Raw genomic sequence first — 27186 nt, 5'->3', positions numbered from 1 at the left:
AAGAAGAGAAGGCTATCTAAGTTTATCTAAAAAGACTGGTTAGATAAATTGTTTTCAAACTTGTTGTGCCTAATGAAATTCCCTATAGGTATTTCCACCGCTGGCAGAAGCTATCTCAGAGCTGGCTGAGGTTACCTGAGAGTTTGGAGAGGGTGACCAAGGTCACGTAAGACTGACCAAGGACAGATAGAGTGCCCAGCTTTATAAAGGGGGGACAGATGAGCAAGACAACTGGAGATCAGTTGGCTTAACTTCAGTGCCCTAAAAAACACTGTAAAAACTAACCAGGCTGCTTGCAAATACATGAAAGACACCAAGTAGGTGAGTGATGGCAAATGCAGATTAACAGAGAACTAATAGGAAACCCATTTCAGGTTCTTCCTGTGAGAGGATAAAAGTGGAAACTCATTCTACATAAGCAACAGATGTGCTTTGACTACTACTAAAGCTTTGACTTTTTCTCACACTGCGTGCCTGTAAGGGGAAGTGACTTGAGTCAATGTGACACTATCGTAAGGGAAATTCAGAATTGGTTAGAAAATTTGTTTCAGAGAGTCATTGTCAGTAAATCCCTGGTCAAACTGGAAGGTTGCATCAAGCATGGATTTCAGTGAAGCCAATCTATGGTACTATACTGTATCTTCGTTAATGCTTTGGATACTGAGAGCCTGGAGTGCAATTATTAAATGTGCAGATGACAGCTAGGGTGGAAGGACTTCCAGTATATAGGAGACAGCCTAGAAATTCAAAATGATCTAGCCAAACTGGAAAAACTATCTAAAACATGGAGGCAGTTTGATAAGGACAAGAGAAATTGCAAACCTGGCATGGGTTTCTGGATGAGCAGACATTTGACGAGGCAACACCTGGCTACACAGCTGTTCTGCTGAATTTAGGTGTTAGCGTGTGTCAGCACCTTGCTGCTGCAGGGAAGGGTAAGCATCGTACTGGGTCACACCACGCGGTGGTGAGACGTGTGAAAACATGAAGTGATACTCCCCCCGCTTGGCACTTATCTGGCATCAGCAGAAATGTGTCATTTGGGATGCTACAGTCTGAGGAAGCACAGACCAGCAGTCTGGAGGAAAGCAGCAAGAGCAACTAGTCATGGTGTAGGAAAGGATGGTGAGAATTAGGGCTGCTCCTGCCAGGGAAGAGAAAACTGAGAAGATATGCAATAAGATTTTCACAATCAAAAGCAGCAGCTGCAAAGAAGATGGGAGAGTTTAACAAGTCTGCTGGGATAGGAAGACAAATAGGATGAAATTGCAGAGGAGATTCCAACTCAAGTGCCCCCCCACCCCACCCCGAGAGGGCAGCAAAGTCTTGGCAGGACCATGCTGGTCACCACACCAGAGGTGTTTCATGGACACATTGGAGAAACATCTGTCAAGGGCAATTTAAGCATGCACTGTGAATGAGAGATGGCCTGGTGGACCTCCCGAGTCCCACGATATAACACTGCTGTCTCTCCAAATGCCTGCAAGCAAGAAAGAGACCTTGGTAGCTTTGGTGGAGGTGACTAACATTTCTCTCTTGCTGCTACCGAAAGAAAGTACCGTGGTTTCACTTTTAAAGATGAGGAAACTGAGGCACATATCCCTGCTTGGATGAAAGTTTAGCATTTGGGCAGGAAGGCCAGTGTGCTCTGCTCCAGAATGTGCATGCAACCCCAGCACCAGTGATCTGGTGGAGCAGCTGCCCAGCTGAAATACGCTTTTTGATAAAATTATCAAGATTAGAGCCAGGGCTCATTTTTGTGTCTATGTTATGTTGCTCAGGGAAATAGTTAAAAAAATAATTATGTTTCATTTATAGAATAGTTTAGAAAAAGTTTAATCCCTTTCATGAGGCATATGCATAAGAGAAACATAAGATTTTATTGCAACTCATTTATCTGCAAAATTGATGGATCCCTCCTACTCTCCAATGGGATATTTTATCCCCTGTAAATTTCTTTCTGGAGTTACACACTGCAGAAGGTGATGAATTTGACTGTTATGCCAAAGAGATGAGGGCAGTTGAAACAATGGACTTAATTTTTCTTATCTGTAGACGGAAAAGCTGAAGCAGCTTTGACCTTTTTCAAAAAAATCTTAGGAGGGCAGAAACTGAGAGCTATTCCTAAAACACCCTTACAAAGCATTTTGAAATCCCTTGATGAAAAATACCCCATGGCGATGACTATTATCAGTACTTAACTGTGCTGTATCAGCAAGAGTGCAGCCAGTGGAACAACGGATGCAACTATCTATCTCACATCACACCTGGGCACTGTGTCTAGTTCTGGTCCCCCAGGGTCAAGATGGACACTGAAAGACCATGGAGAGCCCAGCAGGGTTGGGGCGGTAAATGCACCAAGATGCTTATAGGTTTGGAGACCTCAGCCCATGAAGAAAGGCTGCAGGGATTGGGTTGATTCAGCCTAGAGAAGCGAGGGCTTGGGAGGATTTCATCCCAGTCTTTCAGTGGTGGAAATGCAGAGATGATGAAAGCACTCTCTTCTTTAGGATGCACTGTGATGGACAGTCAAGTCGTTTCAGGACAAATTTTGTCCCCTTCTTCTTGTTCTTGTCCACAACTTCTCCACTGTGAGACCAACTAAAGGTTGGGATAGGCTGTCCAGAGGTGTGGCAAAACTTCCCTCAATGGAAAGAAATATGCAGGACTTGGCTTGGCAATGTCCTCGATCACCCAACCTAAGGCCCTGCTTCCAACACATGTTGGGAACGCTTTTTTCTTTGGCCCCAGCCAAGCTGGGCTTTCCCTGAGTTTTTGTTTCTCTCAGTACAGTGAGCTGCTGGAAACTCAAAGAGGCAGTGTCTTCTCAAGGCTGTCTCTTACCTCTGCTTTATTTTTCCTCCTACAGAGATACTGTTCTGTGGTTGCAACAGCTGGCAGCAAAAGGGCATCTTTACCATCCCATCAGCTATGCCCATGCAAAGAGCTGTATACAACACAGACACGGCAGCTACACCCCCCATTTCCACATACATCTCCCTGCTACTGGAGGTAGAGCTACACCAGTGCTAGGTCTGCAGTGGTGTGTTCCCAGAAAGGACTAGTGATGGCACACTCCAGCCATACGAGGTGCCAGGGCCTGGATGCCGGGTGCTCACCAGTGGCAAAAACAACTCAGCAATGGAAATGAATTTCAAAATGTCTTCACTGGCCCAACTCTGCTCCAGCTAGAGACAGCTGGGAAATAAAAGTGGACATTCTCTTTTTTTTGCCTTTTGCAGGTCAACTTTTTAGTCCCTCACCTTCTGACTTCACTTTGGAATGCTGCTTAGTTATAGCTAGATCCAGCCTGAGATTTCTTTCTCAGATAAGATGAGTTCAGCTGAAAGAAACTGGTCATGGAAAAGCTCATATGTCAAGAAAATGGAACCTAGCAGTATTTAAAAGGAAAAAAATAAGGGGGGGGAGAGGGGAAAACAGCAACTTGGCTCCTATTCCTTTTTTAACGAACAAAATAATCTTGTAAAATCAACTGGCAGATCAGATAAATGAAACTTCTGCTTGGGGTTAGGAAGCATGGACATTTGTCTTCAGAAAAAATTTGAGTGCATCTTCTTCATCTCTGGTTTTGTTCCACTGTGCAAGCTGCCAGCAGCATCCTTCCACAGCCTCTCCCCAGGTTACAACAGCTGAGATCTGACTCCCTCCATATCTCCTTAAGAATGTGAAGTTTGAGCCGTCTCCTATTTACTTCAGTGGGAGCTTGGTCAGACACAGAGGTTTTTCATCAAGCTTTGTGAAAATTAATACCTTCACAGAGGTACGATGCCACATATGTGGCCCAGTGGGTCCCCTCCATCTGCTGGGTCAAACCACAGCACACAGACCAAAGTCTGGGCACCGTCCTGCCCCTGAGTGCGAGGGTTGGAGATGCTGCAGAGGATGCTCACATCTGTCCTGCCACCCCCAGCTTTGGTAGGGCAACAGCTCCAGCTGCTATCTCAGGCCCACCCTGCTGAAACCCATTCACCTTTGCCACCACCTTTTACACGAACGGGAGCGTGTCCTTAACGACTTACCTGCAATGCCACGGAGCTTGGGGGACACCTTTCCCTTTCGTCTCACCCTTCATAGGGTGAGAGGAGGTTCAGCTTTTAGCCCAAGCTCCCACCTCATCCCTAAGTGAGCAGCCTTCTTCAAATACCAGACCAACCAAGTGAAGCAATTTTCGCACGACTTGTGACACAGCAAGGGAGCAAGAGAGTCTGTCACAGCTGGAAGTGCACACCATCCCTTTACTTTGAATGTTTGCTGATGGGCTTTGTCAACAAAAATATGCTGTTGCCATTTTTTACTGTAGTTTGCGACAGAGCTAACTTAGCAGGCGAAGATCTCCAACATTTATTTTTTTTATATAACAGCGTTGTAAAGGGACTTTTGTTGGAAAAGGGGCTTTTGGACGCGGCCACAAAGTTCAGGGCGAACTGGAGAAAGGAAAGGCTTGGGCTGGTATTTCCAAATTCCTACCGACTGGAAGCCCCGGCGGGAGCGGAGGGAAGCACGACACTGACACCTAGTGTCGGCCAGAACCCCCCCAAAACAACGCCTTCCAGCAACAAAAGAAAGCCACGGAGGAAAAACCCACCTTCTTTCCAGCAGGCTTCGCAAGGAGAGGGACTGGGGAGGCGCCGGCAGGAGAGGGAGAAGAGGGAATGGCAGCAGGAGGCTCCTGTTTTCCAGTCTACCGCTGTGCAGTGTGGGGAACGCATCCCTGACCCCCAGCACTTTCTCTCAATCTCGTACAAATGGTCTCCTTTCCTGCAAGCAGTCTGAAGAGACTCCCACTGAAACTCGCTGTCTAGTATGAGCCAAGGCGGTTTCTCAAAAGCCTCGCTGCTCACAAGAGACTTCACCTGCATTTAGCAGAAAAGGCCTTTTCCCTCTGGGTTGGGAGTCCTGAGCCCGCCCAAGGACCACCTGCCCCAGCCAGCCCCACCGAGGGCACCACCTCCCCCAGGGCTCCTGCTGCGGATGCAGAAGAGGAAGCCTCCCACCCCGGGTTCGTCCCAGCCTTCATGAGGAGGTTAACCTTCTCTTGACGTTTTCCCTACTCTTTGTAGAAATATGCTTACACATTTTCTGAGTTTTGGGGTGGTTTTGTTGTTTGGCTTTTTTTGCTCTCTTGGGGTTTGTTTTTTTAAGTGAACACGAGAATGCTCTTGTAGCTTCCAAAAAGCACAGGTTTATACCTGCCACGATGTACCCATTATCCACTTTACTGGAATTATTTTCCCACACAACCCGTGCTTTGGGGTTGGCTTGGAAACACACGGGCACACGTGAGTAACGCACCCCCTGCCCTGCTGCCAGGGATCTCCTCTGGAGGGTGAAGCGCTCAGCACGCACCAAAGATAACTGCTGATATGCACTAACCAAGTCAGTCTATTTCAGAACGGCTGGAAAGCAGCAATTGGGTTACATCTCAGCCCTGCAAAAAGAAAACCATGTCTTACGATGAAGAAAGAGGTGATTTCTCCCTGAAAACAGTCGGCATTGCAGACATCTTACTGAGGGGTTATTTGTAACACTGGCTGATTGGACTGTGACCACAAAGGAAAAAGAGATTTTTATTGTGATATGCAGGAGCTCAACACTGATTCATCACAGCTGAGCTTAATGGCTCACTTTTCAAATCTTTCCAACAATTCCTAGAGACAAATGGAAAGTCATTTAAGTATGTAAGTATCAGCCGACACATCCCAGGGGACGCCATTCCCGACCTGCCCGCACAGCCCAGCAGCTCAGTCAAGCCCTGAGATGCTCATACTCCACTTCCTGCTGCAAGAGTTCAGCACAAAAATAAAATAAACACCTTTTACCTAAGAAGGAACTTCATCCAAGAGCACTGCTGTTTTCAGCCTTATGAAGCTGCCATCACAGGCTCAGGAAAGTCATTCCTCCCCGTTTTCAAATTCACTAGAGAAAAAAAATCTAGAGAATTTTAGGTTCAGAGAGTTCCCAGTTTAACACTTAACACAATGTTTTATTCCTCATCACTTAGGTCTTTTTATCACATACAGAGCAGGTACTATATCACTGAAGTCTGAAGTTTCATTACCAGCTTCACTCTGCAGGATTTGAGGCCCTGGATTATTCTTTAATGGGATTTAAATAAAACTACTTGAATTAGGATATAGTTTTGTTTGAAAACAGTAATTATATAACTTTAGATTCATAAGTTTTGAAAAGAGTACATAGAACTGTTTGTAGGGAATACATATTTACATTAATGTCAATGGAAATCACAGGGCTAAGATAATTATTTGCTTCTCTCAAATCCACGGAGAACCAAACACATTGCCTTAGAAACTTGGGGCTGTGGGGGCCATCTGTCACTACCTGTAACTTAAAGACACCAGCATAGGATTCTAACTCTTCAGCTTCAACAAGTTGAGCTACACTTGACAAAGTACCTCCAACATTTCTTCTCCTCTGCATCCAGCCCGCAGCTGCACTGGGCAATATTTTGCAGCACGTCAGCTCCCAAACAGGACAGCAGAACAGTTGCTGACATTAAATTGGAAAAGCAACCATTTTCTTCCCCATCTATGCCTGTTCTTCTCATTTCTTTGCCCTTTCCAAAAAGATCAAAGCTTCTACCAGCCTCCCGGCAACCAATCAACACCAAAAAACACAAGCAAACAAACTGACATAACCTCTTCCTTAACTTAGAGCTATCACTACCATGGCATTTTCATTCCTGGGGTATAAGCAACAGGAGAGAGGCCTCAGACCCTGGTGTTGGGGGATGCACATACTAAACAGGTACCAGTCACAACAGGAAGAAGCCAGTAGCGAGTCTTCAACTAAGGCTGGAATAAGATAACCCCGAGATGACACCAGCCATCTGGAAGTTGTCTGCTTGGACAAATTGTTTTCAGAATTAGACAAAATCAAATAAGACCAAAAAATGAAATTTTAAAAAAATAAATGTCAAGACAATTAGAATAGAGGCAATAGATTTTGCATTACTGAAAGAATAAAGTCAGTTCATCCCAACAGACCAATTCCAAATCGTATTTTGCAACCAACTATTGAAAGAGCCATCTGGCTGCACTGTGGGCCCCGAACCACAGCATCTGACAGCTTCGGGGTGCACTAAACTGGTTCCTAAGATTCACCTTTTCTTCACACTGAAGATCTTTTCAGAGGTGAGCTTCAAGGATTAATTTCAGAAAGTTTCTCACAGAAGTAGGAAGGCAAAAGGCCACCTATACAAGGGACTTTAAACAGTTTTCCATGAATGTAATAGTTTGGGCAATTTTTGAGAGCGGATGGGATGCTAGTTAGCACACTGAACTTAGCCCGAGGAAATAACAACTGCAAACCACGGGGACTGATGCCATTTGAAAGCAAAGCTTCCTTTGATGACAGGAGAACATTTTCCCTGAGGGAACAAAGGGAAAAAGACAAACGTGAAATGGAAAATCCCTACACCCACCACCAAATAAACACGCCAAGGTACCAGGAGACTCTGTGTGGTGCAGGCATCAAATAGAAACCCCCCGTTTCAGTGCTTGAAACGTCAATTTGAAATTCCCGAGGGAAGCCTGCAGCAATACCCAGAACCCCGAGACACAGCAGTGAGCCCCTGCCCGGGAAACAGCCAGGGGGAGCCCTGAAAACACCCGGGAAACTCAGCATTTCCGGAGGCTCCAAGAAAGGAGAATCCACTGGAGCAAGAGTCCACTTCAAATAACAACATCGATCAAAGCCACTCAAGCCAGGATTTTTAAAATAAAGCCAAACAGTGGCTATGAACTGCTGAAAGTTGAGAGTTGAAATAGCTACAGGTAACTCCCCCCACGCTGGGAGCTCAGTCTCGGTTAGAGGTGAGAGGCACCCGCTGCCCGCTCACGCCTGCGCTGGCTCCGGCTTTTGCTAATCTAAACAGCAGAAGACCTCCGCTCCATTTCAACATCAACAACGTCTGTGAAGAATTCAGTAGACAGCACTTTAAAAGCACTTTTTAAACACAGTATTTAAAAAAAACACCCAACCTATAAAGCTCTTTTGTGAACAACACAAGAACGGAAAAACAAAGGAGTATTTTAATCAACATTTTCACACATTGGACATTTCTCTAAAATGCCAAGATTTTAAAACAAGAATCATGTCCCTGGCTGGATTTATTGCACCAGAGACGTAGGCAAAGCCCAGTCATTGCAGGCAGAGAAGAAACCTCTACAAAAGCAAACAGGACTGCAAATATTCAATATTGTCTAAACCAGACACTCTTTGTCCCAAAATGCTATATTCAAATATGTATTTAAGTGAGAATAAAATGTGTGGTAGAGCTAAAATACTGAAAGTATAGTCTTGAGTGAAGATCTTCTCAGGAGATGCTTTGCTTTTCCTTCTGACACATTTTAAACTGATACACCAGGAAACTGAGCACTGAAGTCAAGTCTCTCCAACCCCACCAAAAGAGGGAAAGAAAAAGTTGAGGTCTCTGAAGTCAGGTATTTTCTGCTTTCGAACAAACAGGGTTTGGTTTTCTTTTGTTGTGTGTGGTTTTTCTTGGTTGCTTTTTGTTTAGGTTTTCTGTTTGTTTGTTTTTAAAAAATCCTTCTAAGTTAGAGAAGGCTTCACAAAGCTTTAAATTTCTCAGAGTAGGCTTCTGCACTGTCATTGCTGGCTATTATTAGTAGGCACAGAAATTTCCATTTTAATTAGAAACTTTATTTTGAAATACATTACACAGTTTACATGTGAAGTGCTTTCACTGTAAGATATTTCATAACATTGTGCTGAGCAAAATGGCTGACCGATTTCCTTGAAGCTCTTCCAGTTATGTTTTGTTTTTATTAAAACTATCTTACAGAACTAAGATGCAACTTCAGCATTTGTATTCAGAAGCTAATTACTATGTTTACCTTAGGGAGAAAGTATGTACTTAACTGCTGCAATTCACCATGTGTCTCAATAATGACGTTAAGCATTTGGCATAAGACTGAAAGAAACCTGAGTCCTAATTAAACTTGTATTCACCGAAGATTAAAAAGAAAAAAATTAGTCTTCATGATAAAACTACCTTTTTTTTTTTTAAAATAAGGCACAGTCAGACAAGTATTTATAAAGACTGGCTACCAATTCAGTTTTACCTACATAGCCTTTCTGCTGCTCTGTCAAAAGTAATCTGCAAGTTGTTTTCCCTGTCTGCCGCTGAGACTTTTTAAGAACAAAGCAGAGCAAGAAGGCAACTAAAAGACATACAAAGAGTTCGGTGTCTGGGATGGATTCTGAACATCTGCAAAGTAGTTCATTTTGTAAATGGAGCATTCACCTGTTCTTATTAAAACAGTGGCCAACTATGACAAAGAAAATAGAAGTGGTGCAAGCAGTGTCTGTTTGTAAAGGGTATTCTAATAGGAATAAACAAGATGCCTGGTACGCTTTCAGGTGAAGACTTTTCACGCAGCAATTCCCATGACTTTCAAAGAATCTAAATTGAATTCTGAAATTCCCCTCTGCCACTCAGAAAAGCTGAATGTACCAGGAGGTTGCTTGACAGCAGGTGAAATATCAGGGAATGAAATCTCCATTTAGATAATGAGCCAGTACTGCCATCCTACTTTGCATTTCTTATTAGAACGAAATCTTCAGGAATGACAAATAATTATACCATTATGTTGGCTGGAAGAAAGTTCAAGAACTCTTAAGATGTGGTGATGCTTAAAGAACATGAGACAATTCTACCCACAGTCAAATAATAAAAAATAAAAATAAAAAAAAAAAAGAGAAGCCTTACCTTCCCCTCCCAATTAAATCTTTGAGGAATAATTGCTTGAGCTTAGCACTGTATGGCTTCTGTGGCCTATGAATGCTTGAAAGATACTCTAAGAATTACAGTTTTCAAGCTACTGTTTAAGTAATTTCAAATAAAAATACTGCATCTATTTCACTTTAATAATCAAACAGCATAAAAATCATTAAAAGTGTATTTCTGATACAAATTTTGTATCACATACTAAAAGATACTATTTTATAGATAATTGTAAAACAAAAAGAATTAGAATATACAAAAGGTTTTTAAAATTCTTTTGCACAGCTGAACTCATAGTGGAGGTTTAAGATAAAAAAATATCTGTAAATGAAGTAGTCATAACAAATGTTGAATATAAAATACATTTTAAAGTATTTTACAGAATGGCTGAATTATCAAGCGTAAGAACTGAGGAGAAAAGATGTTAATGACAAGCAGCCACATACAGAACACAAAGCAATAAGTTTAAATCAGACTATTTTGGTTTGTGTAGCCCTTTATTAGCAACTAAAATAGAAGATATCTGTTGTACATCACGGGTAGTAACTGACTATACTGGAGTTTTATTATATTCTAATACAGGATCATTTATAAATGCGTTGTCTTCCTCTTTTTTTTCTTTTATTAAAAAGCTTCCACCCCTTTTTCCGTTTACAACTTGCAAAACTATTCTGAAAGCTGAGTACATGTGCACAGGTCTGCAAAGAGTGCAAATTTAGGATATGGTAAATGCTTTACATGTTGTGTTTGTAAGGACTGTCTGCCACCATGCCTTCATAGCCATTACCTTCTTTAAAAAAAAAAAAAAAAAAAAAAAAAAATCACAAAATATTTCGATACCAGCCTTCCTTCCATTGTCCTAACAAGAAAGCATTTTTAAATGAGTTGAAACTAAGGAAGGACTACACCTACTAGAAAAGAAGAGAGTTCTATTAGTTTGAGGTTTCAGTATACCCAAAGACCAGGGACTGTATCTTTGTAAGGGCTAGGCTGGGACCCCGTATCGAGTGTGTGCAGGTGCCATCCCTGAGCATTCAGCGGTTCAGTGGACCATCAGTGCTCCAGCTGCGTAACTCACTGAGCTGTCTTGCCAGTTTCGACACTGGCTTGACTGAGCATAATTCAAAAATGAGAAGCTCATATTCATTCCATTCTTCTGGAGCTCGTTGATAGCCTGAAGAGAGGGGGGGGAAAAAAAGAAAAGCTCTTTTTATAAAAGTGTCACTGAAATGATGACATTTTCTAGATCTCAGTCCTCTCTCTTCCCCCAGGCAGTCCTTGCACCATCTCTCGCAATAATATAAGCATCTCTGAGTAATTTGTGGACCTAACCCATTTCTGTGCCGTTTCATTCACCAGCATTCCCCCTCACTGCCGTACGTACATCCACGCAGTTCTATAAAGCAATGCTGAACAACCTTTCCAAATAGATCCTTCAGAAACAATGCTTTCAGTTCCAAAGGGGGTTCATACAGGAGCACAGATGTGACAGAAAAAAACCCAACACTACCAACACTTTTTAGATTGCACATCTTCCATTAAGGAAAAAGAACGTACCAAGATAATTTATTGAAGTGTGAGAACTTGCAAAAGTGAATTAACAGAATTTAGCTCAGACTCACTGCAAAACTCATCATGATCTGAGGTTAAGAGTTGGATATTTTTGCAGAGTTGTCACAGTACTGAATTTTGCTACATGCATCCACAATATTAACATTACTCTTACAAACTTTTATAGTCTCCACTTCAAAGGGTTTCTCTGTGCTCTCCATATAGACTACATTTCCAGTGAATTAAGTCTTCTCTTTTAAAAAAGGTTAACATGCTTCCTGTTTCAGATTTAAATTACAATAAAACTACTGTGAGACTCACTCAAGCAACATGACAAATCTGCAGCACACTCCAGCAGTGCTGTAAAGCAGCTGTGACCCATTTTAGACATCCAAGTTAAGCATCACCAAAGCAGAACAGGGTAACTAGAAAGTACCAGTTAATCTGAATTCTAATTGCCATTAATTTATGAGTTAACAGAGCACTGCACTAATACTTACACAATCTTTCATCATACTTGAAAAACTGAACAATGCTGCCAGATATCACAAGGCACTCACAATAGCTAGCTAATAACAATACAGAAAAAAAATCTTATGTTTTAATATCACATTTTTCTAAGTAGTGATTCAAAAGAGTAAGTATGTACTTCAAGGAGATGGATTTATTTGTTTGTTTAGGGCCAAAAGAAACTGAATGATAGTATTTCATCGAAATTCAAAATGAACGTGGTATCTGATCTCCCTTAGGGAACTGAAAACCCTCAGCCCTTGTAAGAGCTTACATTTGCCTATATGCAAGGCATGGAAATTGGAGACCAAATCGAGGACACTTGGAAAAATAAATTAATTCAAGACTTGACATTTTAGAACTAACAGCAAGATTGCGTTTAAACAAATGTAGGCATTGTGCTAAAACTTATATTTTTCAACAAATCAGTTACTTACATTTAATAATACGCCAATAGGATGTCTTCCACATATTGTATTATGGTATTTCTTCAAGTAATTGCTAAAAGATACAGGATCTAGCTGCTCTATAATGCTCATACCCTGAAAAAGAATCAACAGCAATGATTACTTTACACATTCATAAGCAGGTGTTTATACATCACCTATTTATGACAACACAGAATAATTCAGGAGTAAAACAGCTCTACTTTGTCTCAAGGCTATCAAGGGAACCAACCTCAGCACGCGAGCTCTAGCTTGCAGCCATCTTGTTGCCATCCCTTGCCAAGCTACAAGTGCAGGAGCTCTTCCAAAGCTGTCAATAATGCACAGATCCGTGAAGCTATCTTTGCAGATACAGGTGAAACTCATGTTAAAAAAGCTCCTCCCACTGACTAGCTCATCCTCACCTCCAAGGGCGCTTTACTTCCAGAGGATTTTAGACAGCAATAACCAGACACATTTACTACAAGGGCAAAGCAGAAAGGAGTTTTGCCTCCATCTCCTCTCACTGGTAACAGAGCTCAGGGCTGAGCACTTGCCTGGGACTTCTGGGTGTCCAAAACTCCTAGACAAACACATGCAATTCAAGCACGTAGGAAGTGTAATGTATCCTAGACACTTCAGGCATGCATGCCAGTTGATCTGGGCACCAGCCGGCCATCTGCTCAGAGCATTTAAAGGAGATCCATAACATCTCTAAAGCACTGGAAAATTGGTGCACAACAGAAACAGAAGAGCCAGGAGATGATGCTTCAACTTCACACAAGGCAGCCACATATATAGATCTTTTTCTCCACCCACAGTGAGACCCACGATCCCACGGAGTCATACTATGAAAAGCAGCACGTGTATGGAATCCAGAACCTTCCACATATACAAACATTTGCATTTGTAAAGGTAAAAAGAATCCTACAACTCCAGATACAGCCTACTCTTACCCTATCCCACAGAGCAGATCAAATACAATGAAAGTAGTTTCAAGCAAGTCTAAATCAATTACTGTCTGAGTTTTATCATGAGTTTTGCTATTTTGCCTGTATTAGACTCAATCCTCTTGTGTTTTTCCTTCCTCTGAAAAGGATTAATTCCTTTCACCAGGCAAATGAGCCCCAGACACTCACTAATTCAAGTGAGACGCATAGCTCTGCTTCTTACGTGTAGCTAATGAAACTGGAAGAGTTTCCTTAGAGACTAGAAAAACACCATACGCTTTGCATGGGAACAATGGGAGGCTGATATCAAGGGAAAGGGAAAGAGTTTCTCCTAAGGTTTTCCCATCCCCTTCCCCTGCTTTTGGGAAAGCGCAGGTGATAAAGAGAGAACTCATGATGCAGGAAGCAGCCAGTCTGTCTGAAGTCTCCACCTCAAGAGTGAAACCTCTTGAATACTCTGCAAGGGCGTTGGCTGATCTGGCAGATACGCTAATTATTCAGACTGGATCACAGCTTACAACGGAGGAGCTGGAGATTCCCACGAGAGTCAGGGAGGATTAGAAAACAGCAACAATAACCACCACCTTTGTGTACTTTTAATTGAAAACAGAAGTAAGATGAATTCATAAAGAAATAAATTTTATGGAAAAATAAAACCAAACTATGCTGACCAATTGTTGGCAAGAGCTCAGTTCTTCCAGGGTCATGGAGAGGGTTTTTGGACCCCTGGCTGGTAATGACAGCTGCTACTCACTCCAGACATACAGAACCTAAATGAGTGCCAAGAAGTAAAGGTAGCTATTCTCTAACTAGCAGTGATTACATAGACACTGTTGCATTTCTGAAGTTTAAGTAGCATATTTTTGAACCATTCATTTACTCGTAAATTGTACATGTCAATGCACAGCTAAAGAAAGCAGAACCAAACTTAACTATATACTCAAGTGAAACTAAACATCCATGAGGCACTTACTCTGATCCTGAACAGCTCATAAGGATATATTTTACCCATTCGTAAACCCTTTCACGGCTTTTTAAAAAAATAAAAATGGCTGCTCAATCGATAGACTCGTTTTTTAGCTGTAAGTCACTGGAACATACTGGGCAGAGGCATTTAAGCATTTGTCTCAAATGAATGGACATGGATTTATCAGAATGCCTAGTAAGCTTATTTCAATGCATGGTTCAGCACTGCGAAACATTTACAGCTATGCAATTCATCCCAGCAAATGCTAACAGAGCTCCATACATCACAGACTGGAGAAAATCCATAGGAAATGGGTATTAACATATATCCTATAAGCATTTAGCTGTACTGAACTTTTCAATCTTTTGGATTTTAAAAGCGCTGTGGCAGAGACTACCAAGCTTGTTTCTCAGTCTAGAATGGCATTGAGGAACAAAGGAAACATTTTTGTCAGGTTGTGTTTTATTTTCTATAAAGGAGAAGTACGAAACTAATAATTTTCAGTATTCAAAGTAACTCAGCCAGGCATGGTTTGTTCTAAACAGAGTTAAAATACACAACAAAACCCACATGATAAAAATGCAAACCATCACGTAGTTCTGCAGTTTATCACATGGTTATTATGGTACCACATAGACATTGCGTATCTCAGTTAACCAGACAATGTAAATGTCATCTACAATATCCTAGCACAGTGCACTTAATATGAGAAAAGCAGTTACATTCTTAAATATCACCCCCTATAGGATCGAGTATCAAGCTCACAAAAAACCCCAAAACAAACCCCATCATACGGAGGCTTGTTTTATACTATAATAATCCTTTGGCTGGTCAAGTCTAAATTTGCAATCAGTTACTTCAACTGCTTCTCCACACTTAAAAATTATAAGCCATTAGCACACTTATGGAAGCAGAAACAAACTTGGTCTTAGCACTGGCTAATCCAACTATCTTTGGACACGTGACTCACTCGCACTAGAAGATAGACAACCAAGAAGAAAATTGCTGGCTGGGGGCAGCAGAGCCAGCAGGGAGCTGGGCACCCCAGCAGAGAGGTGTGCTTTGCACTACGCCCAAGCTAAGAAACATTCCCAGGCTGGAGCACTGGAAGGTGATGGCACACCGTAGCAGCACTGCAGAAGCCACCAGAATTCATCAGTCCATTAGAGCCACCTGAGAAGCCACCCATGCTGTGCACAGCTCCTGCACAGCTCTCCTCTGCGCCTGCACTATCCTCCCCCTTCAGCATTCAGGGTAACAGAAGCCTCCTGTCGATTCAAGCGAGGCACACGGTTTCACAAATGAGATATAAAATGAGCAATCTGACACTGACGACTGAAGCGAGCAGTCTGCGTTCGCTGGCTAGCCATAATCAAAAAATAATTATTCTTCAACAATGTCTTACAGGAATCTCCCCCATCATTATTGAAAAAGATAGGAGATATCAGGTTATGATATACAAACTGCTGCACATCAGCTGCTCAGTTATATCTCTTCATTTGAGGACTTTTCCCTAAGGTACCCCTATTTACCATGGGGCTCTTTACTCCTTGTGCACTGTGGTACTCCCAGGGTAACAGAGTGGTCATATTAGGAGTTACCATGGAGAAACTAATGTCTGCCCAGCAATATTTGCTATTCTGTATTTTCTGTTTTGGTTTTTTTTTTTTTTTTTTATACTGGAGTCTAAGGGCTCTAACCTAAAATCACAGCAAATAACATTTCTCACAGTGGTTACCAGGTTAATAGATCTTCAATGTCCAAAGCATTTAGCACTGTTCATGCACTAGCAAGGAGGTGGGGGGGCAGCAGAAGTATCTGTATGCATCTGTACTTCAGGTCCAATCTAAATAAGGAAGGGACCATTGTCCTTCCACAAGGGCATTTCTAAGGAAAAGTAACTTCATCTTAACCCAGAATATCTTCCTGCTTAACAAGCGCTGAGCCGACTGCTTTCCTACCTAAGGCCAATAAATTATTGGGCCGGGAACAAGAGGTTAAGACCTCTGATGGCTTTCGTGCAGTTTTGTCTCTATCTTAATGCTATTTTCTCTGTGGAGAGTCCTAGTGCTTGTAACAATACAAGTTTCTTTAGCTGGCCAAATGACATTTAAAAAATTCAATACTTAGATAAGGAAACAAGAAGTAGAATGGGGCATGCAAAATCAAATAAACTCCGTCCAAAGCTGGAAAAAACCTGACAGGGAGATCTTTGTGGCATTGTGGAGAGCATCCCAAGTGTACCCACAACACCCCTAAAAAGAAATTTCTGAAATTCACCAAAAGCAAAACCTACTCTGTACAGAGTTCGAATACTGAGTCACGTGTTTGCATATGGCATGATATAAAGACAAAAAATAACCAGAGTGTACTGCTACGCAGCTTGTTCAGTTTTCTAGTTAAACTTACGATTGAAAAAGTATTTTCATTGTTATTACACAGTAGACATCACTTTCAGTATTACAAAAAAATGTCATCTCCTTTTGGCTGAGTAACTACCAAAAGAAAGAGCTGGTGCAGCAATGTAGTCACTAAAAATAGTTAGATACCAAAGTCCAGTCTTTCTACAAGCTTTCACTAAAGAAATTAACAAGGGGAAACTAATGTTTGCTAATGCACCTTAATCTGTTCTCCTGCAAAAACACTCAGAACTGCAAATTCTGGGACTCCATAGAAAAACACTTCATCTTTACAGAGAAACCTCTCAACTGACAACAAGAATTATTAAAAATGGGACAAATAGAAAAGGCAAACTATTTACTGTTTCCATTCCAGTGATTAATAGTGGAAAAACAAAGAAGTTAATATGGATACACAAAGCAAAAAACTCCAGAGATCCCTCCAGCAGATAGGATTTATTCCTTCAAGACAAGGAAAATAATTAACACGCCCTGAATAACAACACTTCTCTCTTCTAACAGATTTTACAAAAGTTACATAAATGAGCCAAACTGTTTTAAAACAAATTTTAAGGTTACATATTTACAGAAGAATTAGTTCTGCGCCTTAAGTATAGTCTTGAACATTAACACAATTTTTTCATTTAAAAATAAATCCTTGGCTCCTGTGACTGCAAAGAAAATGCACCATAATTGGCATCATGATCTTTATGTATTTCGCATTCCTTTCAGCCGTTTGCCAAACCCAGCTTAAAGCATGGTTTACTGCTTTTCCCCACCACCACCTACTACAGAGTAAGGGATGGGGGAAAGACTACTCCTCCCAAGGAAACGGTGACTTTGGTTTTCCTGACCAGCACAATCTCCTATAGTCTCTCCTCCTCAAAATGGCTGCTGCTGAAACCATTAACATGATCACGATGCTGTTTCGATACGCGGGTATCACAGCTATCAGGCCTGGACTACCACAATACTCGATTCATAATTCTTACTGCTTCTCCAAAACTCAAAAGAGTATGTGGACAAGAACTGCATTACACTAGGGCATTTTAGGTAGGCAAACATGCATAAATTGTTCTTACTAGATTACACCCCCAATATACTGTGTGCAGTCAGCAAAACGGAGGATCCTAGCTAAAAACAACAGCTAAGTTCTTATTGTGGTAAACAAAGGAAAAGTATACATTCAATAATATAGCTAATCTATAATACTTTGTTAGAGAAATTTCTAAAGTGTTCAAAGAAATGTAATGTACAGGAGAAATTTGTTAGTTAGTTCCACCAAATCTGAAAACTTACCATTTTATCTAGGTGCTCAATGGATCTATAAATTTCTCCTTGGGATTCATCATAGTAACTGTAACGGAACCTCTGACCTTGAAACAAAAATCATGTATAAAATAAAAAAGGGAAAAATCGTAGCTAAAACACTCCCTAGTACTTACTAAATAATTGAAATTCTAATATTTTTAAAGTAATAATCTTCATTTATTTTATACTTTTTAGCTCCACTGAGGACATTCTAGGGCAATCAAAGCAGCAGCCCAGAAGCAAAGTAAAAAATACACGATGGGCAGCTATATTCCTAAAGAAAAGCTTACTGTCTAGAACCGACACTGTGTGTCACTCATTAATTGCCTGTTATTGCCTTGGAATCCAATTCTATAAATTAAAAAGTAAAGCAACATTTTATTTTGCTATCCCTCTTGACAAAGTCAACTCTGAAGTCAGGCTACTTCTGCTTGCACAACAATATCCACAGTAAATGACGGTTAAAAGAAAAAGTTCATGATAATTCAGTGAACAGTTCTAGATGGTTCATTAGCCACAACAGAACCCAGGTCATCCTTATATACCTCCACCTACTCCACAATTCAAAGACAAGTAATATATGCACTTAATTATGCAAGTTGACCAAAGATGACGATGAGAAAAGGGAAGAAGGTCTGTTGTGTAACAAAATGTATCTTTCTGAAGCAGGCCCTTTTCCAGCTATTATCACACTTCAAAGAGAAATAAAGTGTTAAAGCAGGACAGAAGTCAAGGCTTCTGGAGTCTTTATAGCTCTGCCACCAAGATGAACTGGGATAGCCCTGGTGAATTGGCATATATACTCCATCTGCTATCTTACCCAGCAGTGAAATGTACAAAACTTATTTCCATCAGAGGGATGTTGCCATGTCCAGTGAATTTTTAGCTAATCAGTTTTGCAAGTTGCTTTGAGGTGCTTAAAAGAAGAGTAAAAGGAGCAAGAAACTTCAGACACTTATTTAATTGCAACAATAAAGAGATGCATATAAACCCATCCACCTTCACCACTTACTTCCTCCACTACACTGAAAACACATTACCACATTAATATTTTTCATCTATTGTTCCAGATTAAAAAGAAAAATCCTTTTTGACTTTACAAAAGCATTTAAGTCTTTCAAAGATACGTTTACCAGAAGTTAAGATGTTCAATGTTTAATAAAATACATTATTTGAAAAATCACTACAAAATATTCATCATACTGTTATAATGAAGAGATGTGAAACTTACCCCAATGGCAAAAGTCAGAAGAAACCACAAAGAGGTTACTAGGATCAGCTAGGTATTTACTGAAGAGTTTTCCAAATTCCTGCTCTTTTGACTCACTCAGTGCTCCGACCAACACAGGAATAATAGTAAACTCATCCTTATGGCTTATAAGCAAAAGAAAACATGTTGTAATTCAAGTAACATCTGAAGTCTTTTTCAGGCCTTCCTAACTGAAATTGCAGAATGTTTTAAGAGGGCACTATTGAAGATATGGTTAATTTGGTAAAGTCATACTAGAAAGTTGTTTTAGAACCTGAAACTATTTCAACTTCAGAAATCATCCCCCGAAAACAGTATTTATCTTCACTGCAAAGTGAAAACACCAGGCAAACAAAAAGAAAAGACACAATGAAACCAGAAATAACTAGGAAGGAAATTCTCCCAGTATAGATGCTGCACAAATGTTGGGTAATTTTCCAACTTATTTAAAAATGCTCAAGAGAGCACCCAGATGTATACTGATACTCCAGGGAAAATTACAAAGACTTTGGAAGAAAAATAAAAAAATAATAAAAAAAAAAGATTGGGGGGAAAAAAACCACCACACATCGACGAAAATAAAATATTCAAAATACTTATTTGAAATTGCAGGTGTAAACAGAATCCTGATCCCGAAATTAGTATCAAGGCTCCAAACAAACTTAATATCCCACAGAAAACACTACTAGCATTTGAACTTCTTTCAGAGATGCCTTGCAAAAAATAAAAATAAAAATAATTAAAAATCAGCTACTGAAAAAGATTCATGAAAGCATGTCTACTATTAACTCTATTAAGTAAATATAAACATATAAACTTGTTTATAAGGGGTGTTCCAATTTCATCATTCAGGCATTTGCTCTGCTCACAGTTTTTATTACAGCAACTAATCCTCATCTCTGACCTTCTCCTCCCCAAAATTTTTACTGGGGGGTGAGGGAGTGCGAGTGTTATACACCACATAGGGCATTATACACCATAAAGGGCGTTATTACTTCCTCCTGCACTTCACATGTGGTTCAAACATTTAATGCACGTAATGTTCATTCCTGTAGAAGAAGTCATTAACCCCAGTACCTTTCCATGGCTTTAGCAGTATAAGGCAAATGCATTTCAATACTGTGTTCATCTTCATCTGTCTGTAGGGACATACGCTCAAACATTCCCGTCTTCCACAGTTCTCCATAAACTGAAATGAATTGAAGATTAACTTTTACTACTTTCTTAAAAAAAAACAAAACCAAAAACCAACTGTAAAGCAAGCTATAGAGCATCTATATCAGAACAAGCCCATGACAACAAATGACTTGCCTCCAAGGGCTATCATCATAACCCACTTGTTTTTAAGTTCAGGATTAAAATTATGTTCAAGTCATAAAGATGCATATTTTGTAAACTGAGTCAGTTATGTTTGTGTGTTAAATCAGTAACCTTGTTAGTATACTGAGAAAGATTTTCGGTTACGATACAAAATAAAACACATTTGAAAATAGACATGCATTTGCCCAGTCACTGAATTCATATTTTCACAAACTACACCATCATGTATATAAAAATAAAAAATAAGAATTGCTGATCAGTTGAGCCATTGCTGGATGTGTTACTATTTAATACAATTTATTATTAACTGAATCATGAAAACTAGAGACAGCAAAAACTGATTAAGAAATGCACATTTATAAGTTATCTTTCCTACTCTCAAGTGTCCTTGACAGCATGCGGAGTCATCTCCACATTTTGAAAACTCTCCACTGGATGAAGAATTTGATGTAGGTAGGGCTGTACCTCCTTCTCCACTCCTTTTAAAGGAGTTCTACAGAAACTGAAACTGTTGTTACTTAATAAAATTTCTGCAGGCAGTATGTAGAAAGCCTGAATTAGCTTGCTTAATCAGTCATGAAGAAAGGGCAATGCATCTGCACTAAGTACCCCTTTTAAAAAAGATATATTATTATTTAGGTGTACCTCAAAACACGTGAAAGTCAAAATGCCAAATTTATCTTCATTGCACCTTTAAGCTTAGTCTGAAAGACTGGTATTTCATGGACTAAAAGCTTTTAAGTTCTGTAAGTACTCTGCCAGTTAAAAATAAAAGAAGTCACATGCAATAACTCATCCAAATAAAAGCAGCTTTCTGTTCCTCTATTATTCCTCTATCAGAAATAAACCAACTAGAGCACTATCTTTTTTTTTTTTTTGCAGACAGAATACTTCACAGAACAATGGAGCAGGTGTGCAGTGGGCTGTTATTCAAATGTAACACTTTTTCATTTTGAAATTCCTTTTAAAAGATCAGTTTTCAAGAGGCACAAACAGAATGGAAAAAAGATAAGCAAAGATTGAGAATTCTTTACTTGCAGGAGCAAGAGAGACTTTAAGGTTATAATATAGCTATGTCCACAGCCATCAGGATCTTTCAGAAGTTAGCTCTCATTGCAGTAAAAACAAATTTATACTTGTATGCCACTTAAAAGCAATGAAACGCCCAACAAGAGAGTCCTCAGCACTGCAGGCCAACAATTAATGCTCAAGCCTCAACAATCTTCAAGATGTAAGCTTTATCATGCACTTACTCTTTTGGTCAATTCGGAGATCATACAGAGGTGTTCTATATATGTCCACACTGGAAAGTGCACATCGGGAAAGGGGCACATGATGGGAAGGCCCAAGAATGAAAATTTTTCGGCTACAACAGTTAACACAAAAGCCCACGATTTAGACAACTGCAATTGTACAGAGACTTGGTTTAGAGTAACAAGTTTAATAAAAACACACAAAGCGATACTTTCGGGTGGTTACCAATAGAGTTTTACTCTGCTGTGTGTAAGACCACAGATCTTGCTCGATATCTCGGAAGTGATCATGAGATCAGTTCAATAATGCTTCCCATAGCCTTAAGCAGGTGATATATCAGAGGGCACTCATCAGCTAGAAATGTAACTGGCCTCATTTGGACTTAAAACAGATTTTTGAATTCTCTCCTTCCAACACAACCTTCAGTTACACACCACCTTCAACAACTACAGGTATGTATGTGCCCTCAAATCAGGATGATGGATTTATCACCTATTCAGAGCTTCTTATTTACTTGATTAGTCTTACTTCAGATTTCACAAAATTCAAATTCAAGTCACTTTGAAATGCTGTTTTTATCTAGCTGTTGCATCAACAACAGGGACCAAAACCTGAAAATTCGTAGCTTTAGCTGATACTGCAAGCTTTCATACGTCATCATGATGTTATTTCATCAAGTCCTCAGTTCTTGGCTCTTGAACAGATGTTAAGAGTCTCCTGCCACAAGACTTAAAGAAAAAAGAAAATCTATAGGAAATTCAGCTCTTCAGATTCAGGATCTGAACTAAAGGGATGGGAGACATGTAAAGATGTTTTTTCTTTTCCTTTTACGTGGAATGCTATAGCAAGCTACACTAAAATACTACAACTTTTTACAGAGCTAAAAACCAGAATATCCCAACAGGCAATACTTCAGCTGAAAGATGAATTCTAAACATCCCATGCGATAAAACAGCATATGATCCAGAAAGTTTGAATCAACTCCATGTCACTGAACCTGGGGAATGCAACTTGTTCTAGAAGTTTTAAAGTAACTAGTTACTCACTCTGTAAGTTGTCTTCATTTAGTTTACAATAGTTTAGAAAGAATCAAAACCATTTGGTCTTTGGAGAGCATTACAATGTGTTATCTCATAAGCAACTAATAGACAGTTTTTATATTAACATTGCAAAATACACACTTTAAGCAAATACTGGAGATGTTTTAAATTTTTGTCATTTTAAAAAAAACCATAGCAGTCAGCAGAACACAAGAATTACATTCCTTTAACCTAGAATAACTGGATTCATATTTTCAGAGCAGGCACAGACTACAGGACTGTGTTGGTTTGTTTGTTTTTTTCTTTTTTGTTTTTTTTCTTTTTTTTTTTAAACTGTTGTGCTGTTAGAAACACAAGTCCATTTAAAATTATTACAACAAGTAACTTTCACTGACTTCAAATATTATAGACACACACTGGTCACTTTCTCCACAGCAGAAGAGAATCCTGGCAGCATTCAGCCCATAATCCTGCACTGAAAAACCAATGCAGAATCATGAAATATTTTAATATACTTTGAAACCAAATAAAACCTCCCAACAAAAAAAGAAACAAAAACACCCTGTGATCAGTTAAAAAAAATAACACAAACAAAAACAACTCAGCTTGGGCTTTTACAAAAGCAGTGGAACATCAAGCAATAATGTAAGTTAAACACTACCTGCAAAAAGAACACCTTTAACCCCTCCCTTCCAAAAAAAAATTAGTTACCAATAATTCTCAATAATTTTTTAAAATACTGCTTTACGTTTTCAATTTCAACATTAATTTCAATACTACATTATTTTTTTCTTTTGTAACATCCAAGCAACTTGCACATTTATGGCATTAAAGCAGAAGGGATGCACAAAAGACTTAAAAGAATACAAAATTAGAATTTGAGTACTTCAAGGTGTAAGAATATAAAAAGAACATTCAGCTTCTCATAGAATTGCAATGGCATTGTCTTAAGCTTTGCAAAGAAAAACTTTAATACTTACGTAATATTAGGATCCACTTGTTTGTAAGCATGGGCTGCACAAGATCCACAATAGGTATACCCTGCATGGCTGCAAACCAAGGTGTACAAAATGTTAACATATTAAATATTGTTTAACATCTTAAATATGTTGGTATTTCTATTAAAATGTTAATATCTTAAGAATTATTTGTCCCCAATGAGATAGAAATAGTAAGAGCAATCCAAAAATCAACTCCTGGAAGAGCTAGAGAGCACTGTTCCAGTACTGAATGTACAAGAGACACACTTGTTAAAGAACTACCAGTGACCATTTACTCGGAAGTTAGTAAGACTAACTCCAGACTAAAGCACCTTTTGTTACTTGTAAAAGATACTAGTAGACAGACTACACAACTGCGTATTATCAGAGGCTGGTGACAATGCTAAGAGTGCAGCCAGGGGACAAGTGAACAACAAGCTGCTGGAGAAAGCTCTTCTAACCACACTCCAGTAACTGAACACAATGACAGTAGAGACTACACTTTACAGCAGATAAACAGAGAATAGAAATACTCCGTCACTGAAGAAGAATACCTCAGCAACAGAATGAATGGGCACAAGGAAAGGAGTGGAACGCAGCACGGTAGCTTTTACTGCAGAGAATGGGATACGTGCTTTATCATTTCCTATCATTCTGGCCTGGAGCCTCTCTCCACCTGTGTTTCTGTGTGTGTTCCAAAAACATCCATAATTATTCTGACTACTCGTTTCACATATCACATCCAAATCTTAAGACCCATTCCCTTTAAGGCTGTTAAAAGCAGGAGAAGATTCAGTTTACACTCCTAAAAGCATTCGTTCCAGAGAACATTCATTCCCCAGGGTCCCAGGCCAAAAGGCGTAGAACACCTCACAGTCACTCAGCAACATGTCCACAGTGGAAGGCCATGCCCACATCAACTCTGGAGCACCTCTGACCCTGGGTCAATACTTATCATTTATTTGGAGTCAAGTATGTGCAACAATACAACTACAGCTTCTCAGATGGTCTTTTTATACAATGATACAGAGAATGATATGTGCTGCCAGTCCCGGGGCATACAGAGTGCTTGAAGGTACAAATTCCCCATTGACAGCAGTGGAGGATTTTATATTTATTTATGCATATGTATGATTGCATGCCTGTATATTAATCTACACAGAGGGGTACCTGGAGCAAGTTATCCTCAGAATTACCCTGGGGTTTTACTTCAGTGTCACTTACCTCAATCATTCTAAGGAGCTCAGAAAAGTACACGTTAAGGCAATGAACAGGAGACTGAGACCTAGTGAACTGTCAAAAGAGCCTTCTGAAAGATTCCCTCTGCTACAGACTTCTTTGGTCTTTCACAAAAACAAGTTACTAGCCATATCCCATTTTACAAGTGGGAAATCAAAGGCACAGTTAATAGAATAATTTGGTGAGACCACAGGAAAACCTCCACCGGTTCTGGAAAAAGAACCCAGGTTACCTATCTGCAGCTGAAAGGCCTCTTTCCTGCTATTTCTGCAAGACAGGCTAAGGCAGGTTTGGGGCAATTTCTTCTGCACATTCAATACTATTACGGAATACTTCAAACATCATGTCAATGTTATGTCAGCACAGGAAAAACATCATATTTAAGATGCTTTTTCTAGTGTTTCCTTCCAACTCATAATAAATTGGAATGACCAACATACTTTTCTTATTGTGTGTCTCAATGACCTTCAGGAAATTGAATTCTACCTAAATAGTTTAGATGATCCCAATTTCTGCTGTGGAACAAAAAAAATTAAACCACACAAAAACAATAGAGGTAAACCACTTCGAATAGCTGAATAGTTTCATTAGTTATTGGTTTAAGCTTTGCTAAGTTTTGATTTGCGGTGGGATGCTGGAGTTTTGTTTGGTTTGTGTGTTTTGGTTTTGGTGTTTGGTTTTTTTAAATAAGTGTAGCTGTTCTATACCAGAAGTGCACTGAAAGAGCTGTCACCTTAGATTACCACTGCATTAATACAGCTCTTTATCTGTCTTACTGGATCTTACTTGACCCTGCCCATGACAGGGGGTATGATATGAGATGATCTTTAAGTCCCTTCCAACCCAAACCATTCTATGATCCCAAGTGACTGTTACATCTGCAATGAATCAGCAAAAGGAAACTAATTATATACCAAGATGTGCACAGATTTCTTCCATTCTATGCCATATCCAAAATACTTAGAAACCACAGGACATTCCTTTCAGCTAAATATTTGCTTTCACCAGTTTTCAAATAAAGAAGCACTTAACCAATCAAGTATTATACATACTAGAAACAGATTTCAAACTTACGGTGCAATAATGGCTCTAGCAGGTCTTTTTGTGGACTGTACTTGAGAAAGCCAACCTTCTAGTTGAGCATTCAGCTGGGGTCCTGTAAAGAGACAAGGAATTACTGAAGCCATAAAAGAATCTAAAATACCTCAAGAATGAACAAATAAAGTCCAGAAGTCCAACAAATTTAAGGTAATCATAAAAAACAAAACCTGTGTTTAAATCTCAAAGAAAAAAAAAAAAAAAGAGTAAATTCAACATGCTTGTAATGTTGAAGGTTACAGTAGGAAAGTTTCAACCTCCTAGTCCAGGCAGTTCATTTATTGCACATCCAAACACACGCTTATTGTTCCTTGCTTTGTGGACTGATGCACATACCATTTCATCATTAGAAAGCACGGCTGCTGATCTCAAAACAGAGGCTAATAGATGATTGATTCCTCTGGTAACCATATTTGCAAAATTCAGAAGTAAAAATTTAAAGATGACATACACCAAGACAGCACAATATGAGAAGAGGATATAATACAAATACCTTACATACCGACAGGATAACCAGTGGCTATGGCATTTAGTCCTTTATTATTATCAAGCAAGCATAAGATCAGAATACAAAGCACACTGTAACCTGGAAAAATGGTAAATACATAGGAAAAATCTAAAAATGAGAAGACACCACACTTATACTAATGCCTTAACAACTTCTGATCAATCAACATATACTACAAGTACGTAAACTTCTTGGCAATCTTAACTTTGCTAATTGGTCAACCCAGTATTTGATTATTTTTTTTATAAACTAAATTCTGTACTTCAACAAGTAGCAAGTATTCTCAATTCAAGTAGATGGTACAAATGCCTTCTAGAAATACAAGATTAAAAAAACCCTCACTACATTTTGATTATTTCTCATCATAAAGAAAACTTTTTTTTATGTAAAGCTACTCCTGAAGAAGCAAGTCTGGCAAATACAGTGCGATATTTTTTATATTAAAGAACACAAACTTTCAAGTAAAACTCATTCAGCTCCTGTTGTTACAAGTAAGGTATCATTAATAAAGAGAAAAATAGATGCACTTTTTTCGGTTGACATTATGCTTTTGACAGAGCTGTATGTCAGCAGAGTTTATCTGTAAAGCTTGGTGTAG

The 27186-nt window shown here is 39.5% G+C and overlaps 1 protein-coding gene and 1 long non-coding RNA gene across 3 annotated transcripts in view; one reads left to right on the top strand and one right to left on the bottom strand.

Moving 5' to 3' along the window:
* The window catches only part of LOC106893123, a 52928-nt gene that overhangs the window by 16180 nt on the left and 9562 nt on the right, over positions 1-27186 (top strand). The window lies entirely within an intron of this gene.
* On the bottom strand, positions 8682-26184 carry MEMO1 (mediator of cell motility 1). Of its 2 annotated transcripts, XM_014950807.1 has the most exons (8): positions 26057-26184; positions 23744-23812; positions 21723-21835; positions 20227-20338; positions 19132-19274; positions 17889-17965; positions 12286-12390; positions 8682-10961 (listed from the first exon to the last, which is right to left on the bottom strand). In XM_014950807.1, exons 1-8 carry the CDS (start codon positions 26167-26169, stop codon positions 10830-10832), a joined length of 864 nt encoding a protein of 287 aa, XP_014806293.1. In that variant the 5' UTR covers positions 26170-26184; the 3' UTR covers positions 8682-10829. The 2 variants fall into 2 exon arrangements, with proteins under 2 accessions (XP_014806293.1, XP_014806294.1); XM_014950808.1 differs by lacking the exons at positions 19132-19274; positions 26057-26184 and having other exon boundaries at positions 23744-23810.

Source organism: Calidris pugnax, unplaced genomic scaffold, assembly GCF_001431845.1.
Source record: "Calidris pugnax isolate Ruff unplaced genomic scaffold, ASM143184v1 scaffold24, whole genome shotgun sequence".
In the NCBI taxonomy this organism is placed as follows: domain Eukaryota; kingdom Metazoa; phylum Chordata; class Aves; order Charadriiformes; family Scolopacidae; genus Calidris; species Calidris pugnax.
The sequence above is the reverse complement of the archived record's forward strand: the minus strand, read 5'-3'. Positions and strand labels throughout refer to the sequence as shown.

Bases quoted from the DNA above. Each gene is read 5' to 3' on its own strand.
- MEMO1 (XM_014950807.1), bottom strand. From the start codon at position 26,169: ATGGCTTCAGTAATTCCTTGTCTCTTTACAGGACCCCAGCTGAATGCT. The intron at 19,275-20,226 runs GTACTGGGGTTA...TTTGCTTATAAG, and splicing joins ACTGCTAAAGCCATGGAAAG to CCATAAGGATGAGTTTACTA. The intron at 17,966-19,131 runs GTAAGTTTCACA...TTTTGTTTCAAG, and splicing joins TTCTGACTTTTGCCATTGGG to GTCAGAGGTTCCGTTACAGT.